Raw genomic sequence first — 14,335 nt, forward strand, 5'->3', positions numbered from 1 at the left:
AAAAAAAAAAAAAAAAAAAAAACAGGATCAAAGAATGTCATTTTCCAATATCACAGAGACTTGAACACATTTACAGGTCCAGGAAGAGATTGTTTTAAAGAAAGAACAGTGGTTGTGAGGAACCGTGCAGATGGGACAGGATTTGCTTGAGAACAGAGGCCCTCCCTTTTCTGAATCAGGAGTTGTAAGACAGTTTGAGGCACAGAGGATGGCCAGGGAAGAGGCCCACACTGATAACCTTCACCTTCTCAGAAAAGTGTGCGGAGGTGGGGTAGAGGAGATACAAGACGAGCAGAGCCCTGGGGGAGCTGCTGTGAATGTGGCACACAATGGGTATCTCCTGGTACCCAGGAAGACATGCTGGGCCGTGTGGGAATTGAGCTGAGTGCAGATGGTGCCTCTGTAGTAAGGACTGAAGGGTTTGGCATCGGGGAGTAATGCCAGCTTTTCTCTTTTATGTTTATTTTTTCTTGTGTCACAACCTGAAAACTATTAGGAGCAATACCTCTATTTAGATATAGCTGGTTCCACCAGAAACCTAAGAAGAGCAAAGTTTGTGAAAGTAAAAAGCAGTTAAATGTGTGAAAGACACATTCACACTCAAGCTTGAATCTAATCAATCCTTGATGGTTCCATTAAATTTCCCAAGGATAAATGAGCATGTGTGTATAAAAATGTAAAAATCAAGTGAAATGTTTACCTGAAATCAGAAAAGCAGAAGTGTTTCTCATTATTTTAAAACATGAAAATCTTGGGTTTGTCTTTTCAAAGGTGACTAGTTGTGCTTGGGTACCTGACAGTTGCCAGCTCTTTACTGGGAGCAAGTGTGGTGTTATCACAGCCTACATGAACAGATTCACCAGCAGTACGGTAGGTCCTGGCTCTCATGTACTTGGTTTGGTACTTTTCATGTCAGCGAGGGAAGAAAACCTTCACGAAGTATCATTTGCTTTGTGTAACACTAACTTAAAACATTTGTAATTTGATCTTTTCCCCATTTTGATCTTAAAATGTGAAAGTCACATGTCTGATTCCTTATTGGGATTGTGAAAATTTTGTAAATATAAAGGTCTTATGTTTTGGTTTCAGAGACAGATGACATTCATTTTGTATTTAGGCTCTCTCATGACATCTAAATGCTTGCCTGTGGTCTGAGTGTCCACCTAAATGCATAAGAAGAGTGTACCACAAGATTCTATCAAATTTGAAAACTTAGAAATCCTAACGTTCTACATTCCCGTACTGTCTCAGTAAACTAAATAACAGCAAAAATCTAAGTAGCTTGTCTTAATTACTGTCACTCACCAGAAGAATTCTTTTAATCCATTCACTGAACTTCCGCAATTTGAGAGTTAAATATGAAACAGCCTACTAAAGAAAAGAAGACAGGGCTGGGGATTTAGCAAGCGCAAGGACCTGAGTTTGATCCCTGGTACCAGAAAAAAGAAAAGAAGACATATTATGCAATGCTTCTTTTAATTTACTAACCCCTTTCTTGAACCAAATTATCTTACTTTCTCATTGCTGGTACAAAACACCCAATACCCACAAGTTAAAGGAAGAAATGTTTATTTTAGCTAACAATTTGTAGAGAGAGGTTTCAGTCCATAGTCAGCTCCAAGGCAGGTCAGCATGGCAGAGGGGCATCACAGAGGAGGAGAAACAGCCCCAGCATGGCAGGCAGAGAGCAGCAGTCCTTCCTTCTTCCCCTTTTCATTCTGTCCAGGCTACAAGCCTATTTGTTGGTGCCTCCCACACTCAGTCATCCCTCCTCGGTAAGTCCATTATCCACACCCAGAACTATGCTAAACCAATCAGGAGACTAATTTAATCACATCCAGGATCCAGTCACCTCCCAAAGCTCCATCTCTAAGTGCATGAAGCTTTGGGAGCACACCTAGATAGAAACCATAACACAGCTGCATGTGGAACAGTTCAGGGGAAGTGGCAAGTTAGGGTGGTAATCATCTTTCTATTCTAGAATCTTCTCTGGCCTGTTTTTTTCCATCATTATTATTTTAATTATATTACAAAATGTATTTTCCTGGGTGAAACCTGAGTTCCTAGCATAGAGTGACTCCCAGGTTTTTCTTACTTTTTTTATCTGAGTTTGTTGCATTTTAAACCCTCGTTAAGGTCCTTTGCTATGATCTCTGGGGTAGAAATGTGACTGTAACATTTTTTCCATCTCTTACCCAGAGCCATTAAAATGTTTTAATCAGGAATAATATTACCCATTTAGCACTTGAGGGAGACTCCTGTAGAGCTGTACAAGAAACATTTCTGGAGCAAGAAACTGGAGACCAGGACACAGCAATCCCAGCTGCATGCTGATAGGCAAGACAAGGAGCCAGCAGACAGGGAGCTGCCGGACAGGCTGCCAGACAGGCTGCCACACCTGAGTGGGATCAGCCAGATGTCAGGAATCCTAAAACCTTCCTGATGGGCAGGATCATTTTACTGCATAATGAAAGAAGGAAACACCATACCAGGCAGAGGAACTAGTTTACCCGACAGCACTGAATCTAAGGCCTGGTAACTTGGGGGATGGCAAGTAGTTTTCTTGGTAGTTTAGATTATAAGAATGCAGGAAAGGAATGGCAAAAATGGGGCAGAAACTGACTGAGGCCAGGGATAAGCTAATTACACACCATGATAACAGGATGCTTAGGAGTCTAAACAGAGGGGTCATAGCTCCTGGGATGTCTCCTTTTCTGTCGCAGTGGCCTAAAATGGATGTTAACCCCTGTGCATCTCTGATATCCCTGGTTGCTGGTGGAGCCCCTAATCTTCCATGTTTGCCTCTTGTTTTCCTTCTCCTGCAGATCTGTTCCAAACCTTGCCACTAGGGCCCTTGTCTGCTATGCACACAAATCGTTTTGTACCATGACATAGGTACCTTTTTAAAAACTGGATTCATCTTTTGCTTTTTATCTCCACTTGATTTTCCAAACACTTTGAGCAACCTTGTTCTTAGTTTTCTTCCTTTCTGCATTTTAATTATGCATCAATATGATGTGCATTACAGATTTTAAAAGAAAAAGATTAAGCTCTCAGTACAGGAACACAGAATACCTTTGAATATAGCAGATCAAAGGTATAGCTACTGTAATTTAAATACAGCAAGACTTCTTTTGGTTTTGAAGTATGGTAAGCTTATATAGGATTATATTACTTACTATTTTTCAGTTTATATTTTCCTGAAAGCAGATTAGTTTCAAAGCTGAGAAAACTCATATATTTGTATTCAGTGAATCAGAAGTGCTTGTTCCATTTAAAAATGAGTCACAGAAGAAAAAGTAGATGTGAGAAAAAACAAAATTTATAGAAATGAAATAAAAATAATAGCTGATATTTATCAAATGTTTACTTTGTATCAGGCATTATTCTGAGGTGTTTACATATTCTGGAGCATTGAATCTTAACAACCCTTGGGTACAGGTTTTATTGATGTTCTCATTTTCAGGTGACACTCCTGAACTTAGACTTTACCATTCTTGTATCTTTCCCAAGGTGTCACGGCTGGTTCATTGTAATGGCCAGTTAAATAGCAGTTTACAGAATTAATAAAATGGAAGGCAGATCTGTCTGAAAAACATTATACAAACTGGAACGTGTAAAAATACAAAGAGATGAGAAGGCATGGAGGGAAAAGAATGAGACAGTCCAGATGTGGCTCATAGTCACAAGAAGAAAGAGTGGAAAAAGGCAGAATTTGAAAAGAGTGACTGAGAATTTTCCAGGATTAAAACTTAAATTTTAGATTCAGGAATCCCAAGATAAGTAAAAATGGGTCAAACCTGTCTTCACCGGACAACCTCTGTCCACTGCCCCAGTTCAACCCCTTCCATAGGCCACCCGCTTCACCACAGAGGTTCTCTTCTCACTGTCCCGGCCTCCAGCCTCTTGCCCCACCAGTGTGTCTCCTGCAGGCTCTCAGGCCTTCCTAAAATGATGAGACCCTAACTCCTGGTTAAAATGTTTCAGTGTGGTATCCCACAGTGCCCATGGACAAAATTCAGGCTGCTAGTACCACACAGCATAAACCCAGCCCATGACTACTCTGCCTTTCCACCCTTTCTTTCCTGGGTCCTTCCACTTGGCCCTTTTGGCAATTCCACTTTCTCCCTTGTCCGTCTTTTATGCCCAGTGCTTTCTCAGCCCTGATGCTATCTGACAGCACCTTTCCTTTGTTTCACTCTGTCTTGCCAGTTGTCACACTCGGTTCCTCCAGTGATCCCACCCTTACCCCTTCCTCTAGTCTGAAGAGGTGACCTATCTGAGGGTCTTATGGATCCTGTGAAAATCCTCTTCCGCACAGCTTTCACTCATTACTGCCAGGAAGCTGAAGGAGGGGAAAGCCTGTCTGATTTCTGGATCCCCAGTTCCTGGTTCAGCGTGCACACAGTGGCAGGCACTTAGCACTGTATATTGGCTGAGTGAATGGAGTGTTCCAGGTTACCCGTCTGTGACCCTTAAGTTCTCGTGCAACAAAGAAATTCTGGGAGGAAATTCCCCATTTCTTAAAAAAGTATTCATAATAACTTCCTGAAAGAACTAAGACTGGATGAAATATATTCATCTAAATGTGTATTTGTAAAATGTATCTATACTTTAATAATATATAAAAATAATATATGTTTTATATAGCCTTTAGTAGTGTACATTTATAAGTATTAATCTTAAAGGCATCAAAAATCTGACAGGCTAGTAAGAAACTACCAATGCAGGGGCTGGGGATTTAGCCCAGTGGTTCCACTGCCTGCCTCTCAAGCACAAGGTCCTGAGAGTTAGACCCCCAGTACCAAAAAAATAAATACATAAAAGAAACTACCAAGGTAGAAAGATAAATAGGAGGGGATAGCCAGGTCCATGTCTGTAGTGCCAGGTCCTTGAGAAGCTGAGGCAGGAGGATCACTGAAGCCCAAGAGCTCAATATCAAGGATAATTGTCAATTCTGGAACGTTGACGCTGTCCTTGGACAGCCTCTTGTGGGAGAAAGAGAAACCAGCAGTAGAGACTGTACAAACTGGGGAGTCCCAAGGAGGCCTTCTTCCAGATACCAGTCCCTAAAGGGGTTCACTGGCAGCGTGAGGACGAGGGGGATAGGACCAGCTCCTGCACAGAACTGTCATCTTGGTTGTCCAGGATCCTCAGGACCTGACTATACCTAGAGAGGCCCAGACTGGTATGGTGTGGTTCACACCATCTGGCAGACACAGGGAAGGTACTTGGATTCTGTTTCATAAATACAGGAATTCCTACAAATAACTTTTTAATGAACTGACAAATACATAAAACCAAGTAACAAAATTACAATTAAGGAAATGAATACATGAAAACGTTGACACTTGGTTATAAAAATGGTTATTATAAAAGAAATATTTAAAGAAACTTTGATTACCATCTAAAACTGGGAAAATGTACTAAGATTAGAATTCAGGCAGATCACAAATCCAAGCGCTGCAGAGCTCAAGCAGAGAAGGGTGGGAGTCAAGCCCTTTGAGGAGGGAATTCTTTCAACCCAGATCCCCAAAGCATGGCCTGAAAGGATTCCAGGCACACCCTTGAGGCCCTCCAGGCTCCTGGCCCAGTGGAGAGGGTCACAGTCAGCAAGCCAAATGGGGCCCTCTAAATAAAGGAGGCCCAGAGACCCAGACCCAGACCCTTGCTCTTACTAAAAGCTAATCTGTCCTGAGTTCAATCCCCGGTACCAAAAGAAAAAGAAAAAGCTAATCTGGTTGCTGGTCTCATTGCTGTTCATTTGAAGAACATCTGCCCTAGCTTAACAGGCAACCTACTATACAGCTTCAGCCGGTTGTTCCAAGCTTCATGTTGCCCTGTCTTTTGATTTTAAGTGTAAAACATACATATGCATGTGTGTGTGTGTGTGTATATGAATAAAATAGCAGTTAAGATAGATAAGCTACACCTAGTATATTAAAACAAATATACTTCAAAAATAGTAGTGAACCAAATGGGCAACATGAAGAAGATATAAATTTCATATATATGGTTTATAAACCTGAGAAACAATGTGTTTATAGTTATATTAACATAGCTGTATACAAGCTTACATGAAAACAAATAAAATTTAGGCTAATAACTTCTGACAAGGGAGAGGAAATAGTATGTAGAACAGTACGCATATGACTAATGCTTTTTTTCTCCTGGTATGGGGAATTGAACTCAGGACCTTGCGTTTGCAAGATGGGGTCACTGCCACTGAGCTGAATCCCTCTGCCCATTTAATGCTTTATTCTAAAAATAAACTGACAAATATAAAATGTTAAGATTTAACTGGGTAGTCGCTATATTTTATTTATTATTATACTTACTCCTCTTTTTATATTTCTATATTCTTCCAAGGGAAAATACTAAAATGCTTATGACAATAAATAGCCCCGTGAAGAAAACAGGAGTCAAACCCTTTGTGGACAGCTGGCATCTGTGAGCCAATCTGGACTTCTGGTGTCAGTTTGCAGGCTTTGCTTAGAAAGTCATTCTGTAACTGTGACCCATACATAGCATCAGGAGTTGGTGTAACACCTTTGAAAAGTACCCTATCAAGAACTATAAATTCAGTGACCCATTAGTAAAGTTATGCAGTTTATTCTAAAGAATTCAGAAAAAGAACAAAACATTTATATATAAAGAATTTATGGCATTATAATTTGAAAATAATTGGAGTGCTGAGTATGGTGGCACATGTCTGTTGAGGTAGGAGGGTCCCTAATGTGAGGCCAGCCTGGGCTCTAGAGTAAGTTCCAGGCCAGCCTAGACTACACGGCAAGATCCTGTCTTAAACCCCACCACCTCAAAACAAAAGTGGAAACAATTTAAAAAATCAATTGAAGCCACTCAAATCAACTACAGTATACTAACTATAAAGAATATTATAATACCACTAAAAATCATTTTGAAGACAGTCTCAAAATTAGAAAATATTTATAAGAGAATGTATGAAAGAAAATTATTTATATGGCAGTATTCCGACTATAAAAAGTGTATGTGCCTTCGAACAAAGACGGAACAAGAAAGACAGAAATGAAAAGCATATTAGTTGATGAAATTGAGTAATTTAAATTTTTAAAAATTCTTTTATTCTGTAAAAAAGTTGAACTGACTAGGACTGAAAATGGTCAAATAAGAATGTTTGAGTCACTTGATATTTTTATTTTCAAGATACTGTACTAGCATATTTTGTGTGGTGATTGCTATCTTATCCTTCACTTAACTAAATTTCAGCCATCAGAGATAGAAATGGAGACTCAGATGCATCTCTATGGGCACACAGAAGAGATAACCAGCTTATTTGTCTGCAAACCATACAGTATAATGATAAGCGTAAGCAGAGACGGAACCTGTATCGTGTGGGACTTAAACAGGTATGGAAGTCTCTCGCACAGCTATTTTTAATATTGCTATTCAGATCGTACAAAATATACGCTAAAATAAAACCATTACTGCTAGGCTTGGAGGCACACACCTGTAATCCCAGCACTTGGGAGGCTGAGACAGGAGGATCATAGTGAGTTCCAGGCCAGCCTGGAACACATATAGAGACCCTGTCTCAAGAAACCAAATAAATAAATAAACGGAATGAATAAATGAACCCATTACAGTTTTAAGCAAGCCTAATAGTAATAAGATTACCTTTGTAAAATTATTCAAATTGAAAGATCAAATAAGAAAACATGTATGCCCTATAAATAATAAGTAGATATACCAAGGAAAAGAATTGCACCAGTAAGAAAATATAATTCTCATATGCAAATTCAAGTGTTTTGTTTTTCAGGCTATGCTATGTACAGAGTCTGGCAGGACACAAAAGCCCTGTCACAGCCGTCTCTGCCAGTGAAACATCAGGTGACATTGCTACTGTGTGTGACTCAGGTGAGCTCGCCCCAAACCAAAGCACAGGGCTGCTCCTCCAGCAGCACACTGGCCGGTGGTTACCTCTGAGGTCAGGCTTCTCTAAGGTCTTTGCAGAGCTAAGCACTTCAGTCCTCGTACATCAGTGTATTAAAGTACAACGTGGTCCAAAGCTGAGTTCCTCAGTTGAGGCACAACTTAAACAGAAATTAATATTGTCATAATTTAGCTCTTTTCCAGATATATGTAAAATTGGGTTTGAATACACATAAGCACATTATTGTTGGTTACCTGAAGTTTCTGGATATTTGTTTTTCTATCCTAATTTTCAAGAATGACTCACAAAACACAGAAAAACACCAGATAGGTTGAATGTCCCTTATCTAAAATACTTGGGAGCAGAGCATTTCAGATTTTGTATCTTTATTGCATCATGGAGTATGTGCATACATGTGATGAGGGATCTTGGGGATAGGGCCTGCGTCTAAACGCAGAATGTATTATGTTTTGGATACACCTCATATGAGCATGAAGTCTAGTGTGGAGTTTTCCACTTGAATCATCGTGACAACTGTCAAAAAGTTTGTTTCCATACTCTTTCAGATGGTCAGCTTGTACTTAGTACCATCATTTATTATAAAGGATAGAAAAGAGCAGCCAGATGAAGAGTCACTCAGGCGAGTTAGGAAGGATCCTGAGCACAGGAGCCCTGTCCACATGGAGACAGGGTTTAGCGTTGAGATGCACCAGCCCCGGGCACCAGGATATGTTCTCCGGCCCGAATGCAAACCGGCCTTGTCATTTAGAGAATTGACTGAACAATCAAGATCCAGAAGTGACAGGTGACAGAGCACCACCTTGGGGGTGGGTCTGAAATCCTGGTGACCAGCACCCCATCTTAGTATACAAAAGACAGTAAATTCCAAAGCTGTGTCAGGAACATGGGCAAAGACCAAATATTTGCTTTTTATTATGCTACAGATATCTCTTAGAGTTTTGTTGTTGCTGTTACTGTTTTTACAAAGTATACATTCATTCTTGTATTCAAGAAAAGTAATGTCGGGCCGGGGATTTAGCTCAGTGGTTTGGTGGCCTGCCTTGCAAGCTCAAGGACCTGAGTTCAATCCCCGGTACCAAAAAAAAAAAAAAAAAAAAAAAAAAAAAAAAAAAAAAAAAAAAGAAAAGAAAAGAAAAGTAATGTCTTCAATTATGATTAAAGATTTCAGACATGAAAATATTTTTGCCACTCATCTCCAGTCATAAAATCACTTATGTCATGAAACCACTTTTATTTCCTAATGACCGTATCTAAGGGAAAAGATCTTAAACAGTCAACTTTGGTATAAATTGATGACTTTGTTGATTGTACATTGTCAGCTTTTACGGTGTCACATCCAGAGGGATGGTGGGGGAGTAACACCATGCTAATTTGTATAAAGTTTCTACTCTCTTACTTCGGCAGTGTTTGAAAGTTAGGACTGATCCTGAGGGAGCTGAATTTTTTAGAGTTAATTACTTTCCTGCTGCCAGTAGTGATTTACATCTGTGAAACTACATCAGTTAGGCATATGAGAACTAGTAATAAAATTACTTTTGCTGTAGTTACCAACTTATTAGTAGGATATTTGGGTGTCTCTGGATAACAAATAGTATAACAAAGTAATGGGCAGAACTTTTTTTTCAATTTGAACAAAAAAAGCCTTCTCAAAAACTTTAAGGTCTCTTGATACATATATAAAATAATTCACAAAGAGCACTTATTATGAAGGACATAATTTTTAAAATTACTTTTTAAAAGAGAAGTCAAATGTGTTTAGTAACCCAGACTATAGTCCTATTTTCTTATGGGCCAAGAAGGGGGAAAAAGTAATCAGATTTAACCTACCAAAAATTATGACCTTTTTAGTGGACACTATACAGGTTTCCTTCGAGCCAAAATTAAAAATAAATAAGTATTTATGTATATGTATGTACATTTATGTACATAAAATCTTCTCAAGAGTTACACTGTCAATTTCATTCCTCCTGATCATAATTCCTATGTTCTTATTATGGGATGTGGTTTTTATAGTGATAGGATATGAAATTACAGAGATTTTATAATGTTTTTATATTTTTGTAACCATTCCATCACTGGATCAAAACATATGCCTCTAAATGAGGGTGAGACATGTACAACCTGGTCCTGTTATGGTGACATCGTGAAGGTAACACCATTCTCAGAGATCTAGGGCAAGTCAGTGTAATTTCCATGATAGTGTATAGGAAGAGTAGAGATTTTTTTCAGAAATGCTCAAGTTTCTGACTTTTAGTTGATGTATTAAACTATATATGAAAGCAATCTGGTGTTGAGTTATAGTCTATAATTTGGTATGTTTAGTCTTAGGCAAATGACTAGCTATTTGGTGTTGTGGTAGCCCAAGATGCTGGGTGGTGAGTGACTAGGATAATTGTTTGGCTATTAATTCCACATGTCAGGGAACACAGACTCACATTTATATTTATATTTGGTCTGTGATATTTGAAAGTCTTTGATGTCTATTTAAATAATTTAGACATATTTCTAATGCTAGTGAGGTTTTTACTATAAAATATGAACTATTTTCATTGTTTGATGAATACTTTTGTTAGTCCTAATGAAAAGGTAAAATTAAGGGTGTGAGACAAGTCATCCAAATGTGTTCATACTTCAGAATCTTTCTTTTTTTTTTTTTTTTTTTTTGGTACCAAGGATCAAATCAAGCCTTCTGCTTGCAAGGCAGGTGGCAGCACCACTAAGCTATATCGCCAGCTAAGAGCCTCTTTTTTTCATCGGAAAATATTTCCTCAAAGAAAGCTGTATGAGTCATCATAAGCCCAAGAAACCCACTTTTGATGCATGGCACACAATTATTGCTTCTTCCAATTCTCCAGAAAACTAGAAGAACAATGGTCCCTCTGTAATCTTTGAAAAGAAAAAGTTTAATAAGACGTTGATAAATCCTACCTAGAGGTCCTAAAGAGTAAGCTTTCTTCTAATCAAGAACTAGTTTTTGGGCTAGAGGTTTAGCTCAGTGGTGCTGCCACCTGCCTCACAAGTGCAAGGTCCTGAGTTTGATACCAGTACCAAACCCCCCCCCCCAAAAAGAAAAGAATTAGTTTTTGGCTGGAGATTTAGCTCAATGGCTTACAAGCACAAAGTCCTGAGATCAGTCCCCACCCCACCCCCAAAAAGAGTTTTTAACTCCGGTAAATTTTACTGTAACTTTTGTTTCTTTGAAAGTCACATAATTCATTTCTGGATAGTTTCACAGAATATTTTCATCTCTTTTTATGCATTGTTTTGTGTTTATAAATTGTTTCAAACATAAGTAAAATTTGATATTTCAAAGGCTGAAATGTGATAATTACATAAACATTCATGATTAATTTGCCTTGTTGCTCTGCATCATATATTATATTTTTACATTCTTATGGATTCTTGTCTCTAGATAAATATGTAAGCCTCTGAGACTTACACTAGAATAATTTAATCTTTGGTCATGGTTGCCTGTGAACTTCGCAACTACACTAGCAAGCATGGCCCTCGGGGATGCCCTTGGGCACCCATGTGCCTGCGCTCCAGACCCTATATCCTGGTGACCTTCTGGACAATTTGGTGTTTTAGCGGGCGGAGGCAGTGACCTTAGACTCTGGACAGTGAATGGAGACCTCGTTGGACATGTCCACTGCAGGGAGATCATCTGCTCCGTGGCTTTCTCCAACCAGCCTGAGGGAGTATCTATCAATGTAATTGCTGGAGGCTTAGAAAATGGAATTGTAAGGTAAGCTGAGTTTGGATTCTTTTTTGGCTTTTAATCATAGAGACACAACCTTTTCAGAAATCAGTTTTTAATACGTATCCATGTTAATATTTAATACCTAGAGATTTAAAATCCTCTTTGGATACAGGTTCTTCAGTTATTCCTGTTTTATCTTTAAATACTAAAGATAGCTTTTGGAACCAGGGATGTAGCTCAGCCGTGCTGCGCCTACCTAGCAAGTACAAGGTCCTGAGTTCAATTCCTGGTACCTAAAAAGAAAAAAATGATAGCTTTAGAAATTCTACATTAACTATAAAAGATTATCAGTATGGGAGTATATGAAGTTAAAAGTTCCTTATTCCCACATTCACCCCTGTAAAATTCATAGCAATAACACTGTTAATTGCTTATTTCCTTCCAGGTAACTTTTAACACATAAACAAATGTGTAGGTTTTTCAGTGAGGGTAGTTTTAGTTTGCTTGACTAGATGAATTTTTTTCCTTCTAGGTTATGGAGCACCTGGGACTTAAAGCCGGTGAGAGAAATTACATTTCCCAAATCAAATAAGCCTATTGTAAGGTAAGATCTTCCCCCTTTATTCTTCATAATATAATTTGTGAATGTATTTTTGCTAGAGACAGGTTAAAGCACATAGACCTAAAGAACTGTGTGCTTGAAGGCATCATGGAAAGCCAGCTATTTCTCACAGCAGGTTGTCTAAAACCCAGAGCAAAAGGACCACACTTACTGCGTTGTGGAGCAAGTCTGAGTCAGGAACTCTGAGCCTAATGGACAGGCAGGCTGAGTAGTTAACCCAGGAGGCCTCAAAAAGTACAGAACCTGTGCTTTTTCACTACCTTGACAAGCTGGATAAAGAGCCAGCTACCCTTTGCTGTGTAAACAAATTTGACTCTTAAAAACTCATTAGAAGTAAAGTGATTCAAATTCTAGTTTATTAAAATAAATTTATTTTCATTGTACTAGCTCTAAAGTTTAATGAGCCTAAATTATTTTTAATCTGTTTTTTATCCTTTTTCAGGAAGATAAAATATGTCTATAAAGTAATTACAATTTTAAGGATATATACTGTTATTTTTCAAAGTTACCTATAGTTTAGCATTTGTGGTTTAGGTATAAAGCATAAACAAGAAAAACAGAACTACTATGCAAAGAAGGAATAGATTGTCCTGAGCTCTTGGGTCCTGGTTTTATCCTGTGCCACCTGGTTAAAATGAGCCTCACAACTTGTCAGCAGAGCGATGTCTCAGAAACAGTCAAGACCAATAAGTGATAGCCATCATTTAATTTATGTCTCTCTGCTCCAGGGAAAATATTTTACCTTCTGTATCATGACCAGTGTGCCAAGATAATTTTAAGAAATATAACTACACATGGGGTTTGTTTTTACAGCCTTACGTTTTCCTGTGATGGCCACCATTTGTACACAGCCAACAGTGAGGGGACAGTGATCGCCTGGTGTCGGAAGGACCAGCAGCGTGTGAAGCAGCCCATGTTCTATTCCTTCCTCAGCAGTTATGGAGCTGGGTGACCCTGAGGGGCTGTGTTCTACAGAGCACAGGACCCACACCTCAGGGGTCAATTTTGCCAGTGCAGGAGGCTGAGCCTGAAGAAATGGATGACTAAAACAAACATCCAAATAATAGTATCTGCTCTTCTGCACAAAATTCCAAAGGCATCTCAGGTCCTGAAAGGAAAGTTCTGTCCTAATTGAGCGATGATACAGGAGATTGTGTCAGTGTGTACCAACCAACAAGCTGCAGCTCTTGCCTGGTAAATTAAAGTCAGTCTTAATGTTTTTCCCACAAAGGTATTCTGAAGAAAAGATAATTGTCACCCTTTTTCTGTTTTTTTTTTTTTCCAAAAGAGCCAGCAGAATTTAAATTGGCTAGATGGTTATTTATATAAAATATTATAAATATTATATTTTAAAAGTTTTCTGCTTTGAGATACCCCTACCCCCCCACCACAAACCTAATAAAGGAAAGAAAAAAAGGTGACAACTTTCAGGACTCAATAATTGCTTTCTTTGAAAAGCAAACTATTCAGTAGGTGCCTCTGCACCAAACATTTTATGGAATATCTGAATACTAAGACTATGAATGAATCTAAGCACTAGGCAGTTTTTGCCAGTTGCCTTCTTAGCTCAAAGGAGAACCAGAATTTTTTTGACAACCACAAACAAGAAAGCAAGTATCTCTTGCTTTCAGATACATTTTGTTTTTCATTAAAAATTTTACTTAAAATCCATGAAACTAGATACTGAATATCCTTAGTTGAATCAGCAAGTTCAGCAAGTTGATAAATCTTTCAATATCTACCAATAATAGCTTCACTTACAAAGCATAGAATGCTTAACCAATTGCAGTAGAAAGCCTCCACTATGCAAGAAGGAATTTTCTTACTTAAAACAATTTTAAAATGAGACAGTTTACTGAATTTTAAACAGAAGACAGAATAATTCTAGGATATCATTTCACCTGTTCCTGCTAACCTATTACACCTGAGAATTCTAGGAACACTAGAAAAATCTAAGTGCACTCCATAGCAAACCTACACACTATAAAGACAGAATTTCTAAACATCTTGGAATAGTCCATCTCTGCCATGCTGTGACAGCTGTATTTTTTCTTGGGGTGCTGCTTTAGTGGGTTTGAAA

General features: G+C 38.5%; 1 protein-coding gene across 4 annotated transcripts in view; it reads left to right on the forward strand.

Annotated features, from left to right (window-relative positions):
- The window catches only part of Lyst (lysosomal trafficking regulator), a 196,312-nt gene extending 182,190 nt beyond the window's left edge, over positions 1-14,122 (forward strand). For all 4 annotated transcript variants that reach the window (XM_033761844.1, XM_033761845.1, XM_033761846.1 and 1 more), the window contains 6 exons: positions 772-870; positions 7,249-7,388; positions 7,799-7,896; positions 11,522-11,678; positions 12,166-12,237; positions 13,069-14,122. In XM_033761844.1, the coding sequence (XP_033617735.1) occupies positions 772-870; positions 7,249-7,388; positions 7,799-7,896; positions 11,522-11,678; positions 12,166-12,237; positions 13,069-13,207 (705 nt within the window). In that variant the 3' untranslated portion in view covers positions 13,208-14,122. The remainder of the gene's footprint in view (positions 1-771; positions 871-7,248; positions 7,389-7,798; positions 7,897-11,521; positions 11,679-12,165; positions 12,238-13,068) is intronic.
- The last annotated feature ends 213 nt before the right edge of the window (positions 14,123-14,335 follow it).

Source organism: Fukomys damarensis, unplaced genomic scaffold (genome assembly GCF_012274545.1).
Source record: "Fukomys damarensis isolate Sample0158 unplaced genomic scaffold, DMR_v1.0_HiC HiC_scaffold_10, whole genome shotgun sequence".
In the NCBI taxonomy this organism is placed as follows: domain Eukaryota; kingdom Metazoa; phylum Chordata; class Mammalia; order Rodentia; family Bathyergidae; genus Fukomys; species Fukomys damarensis.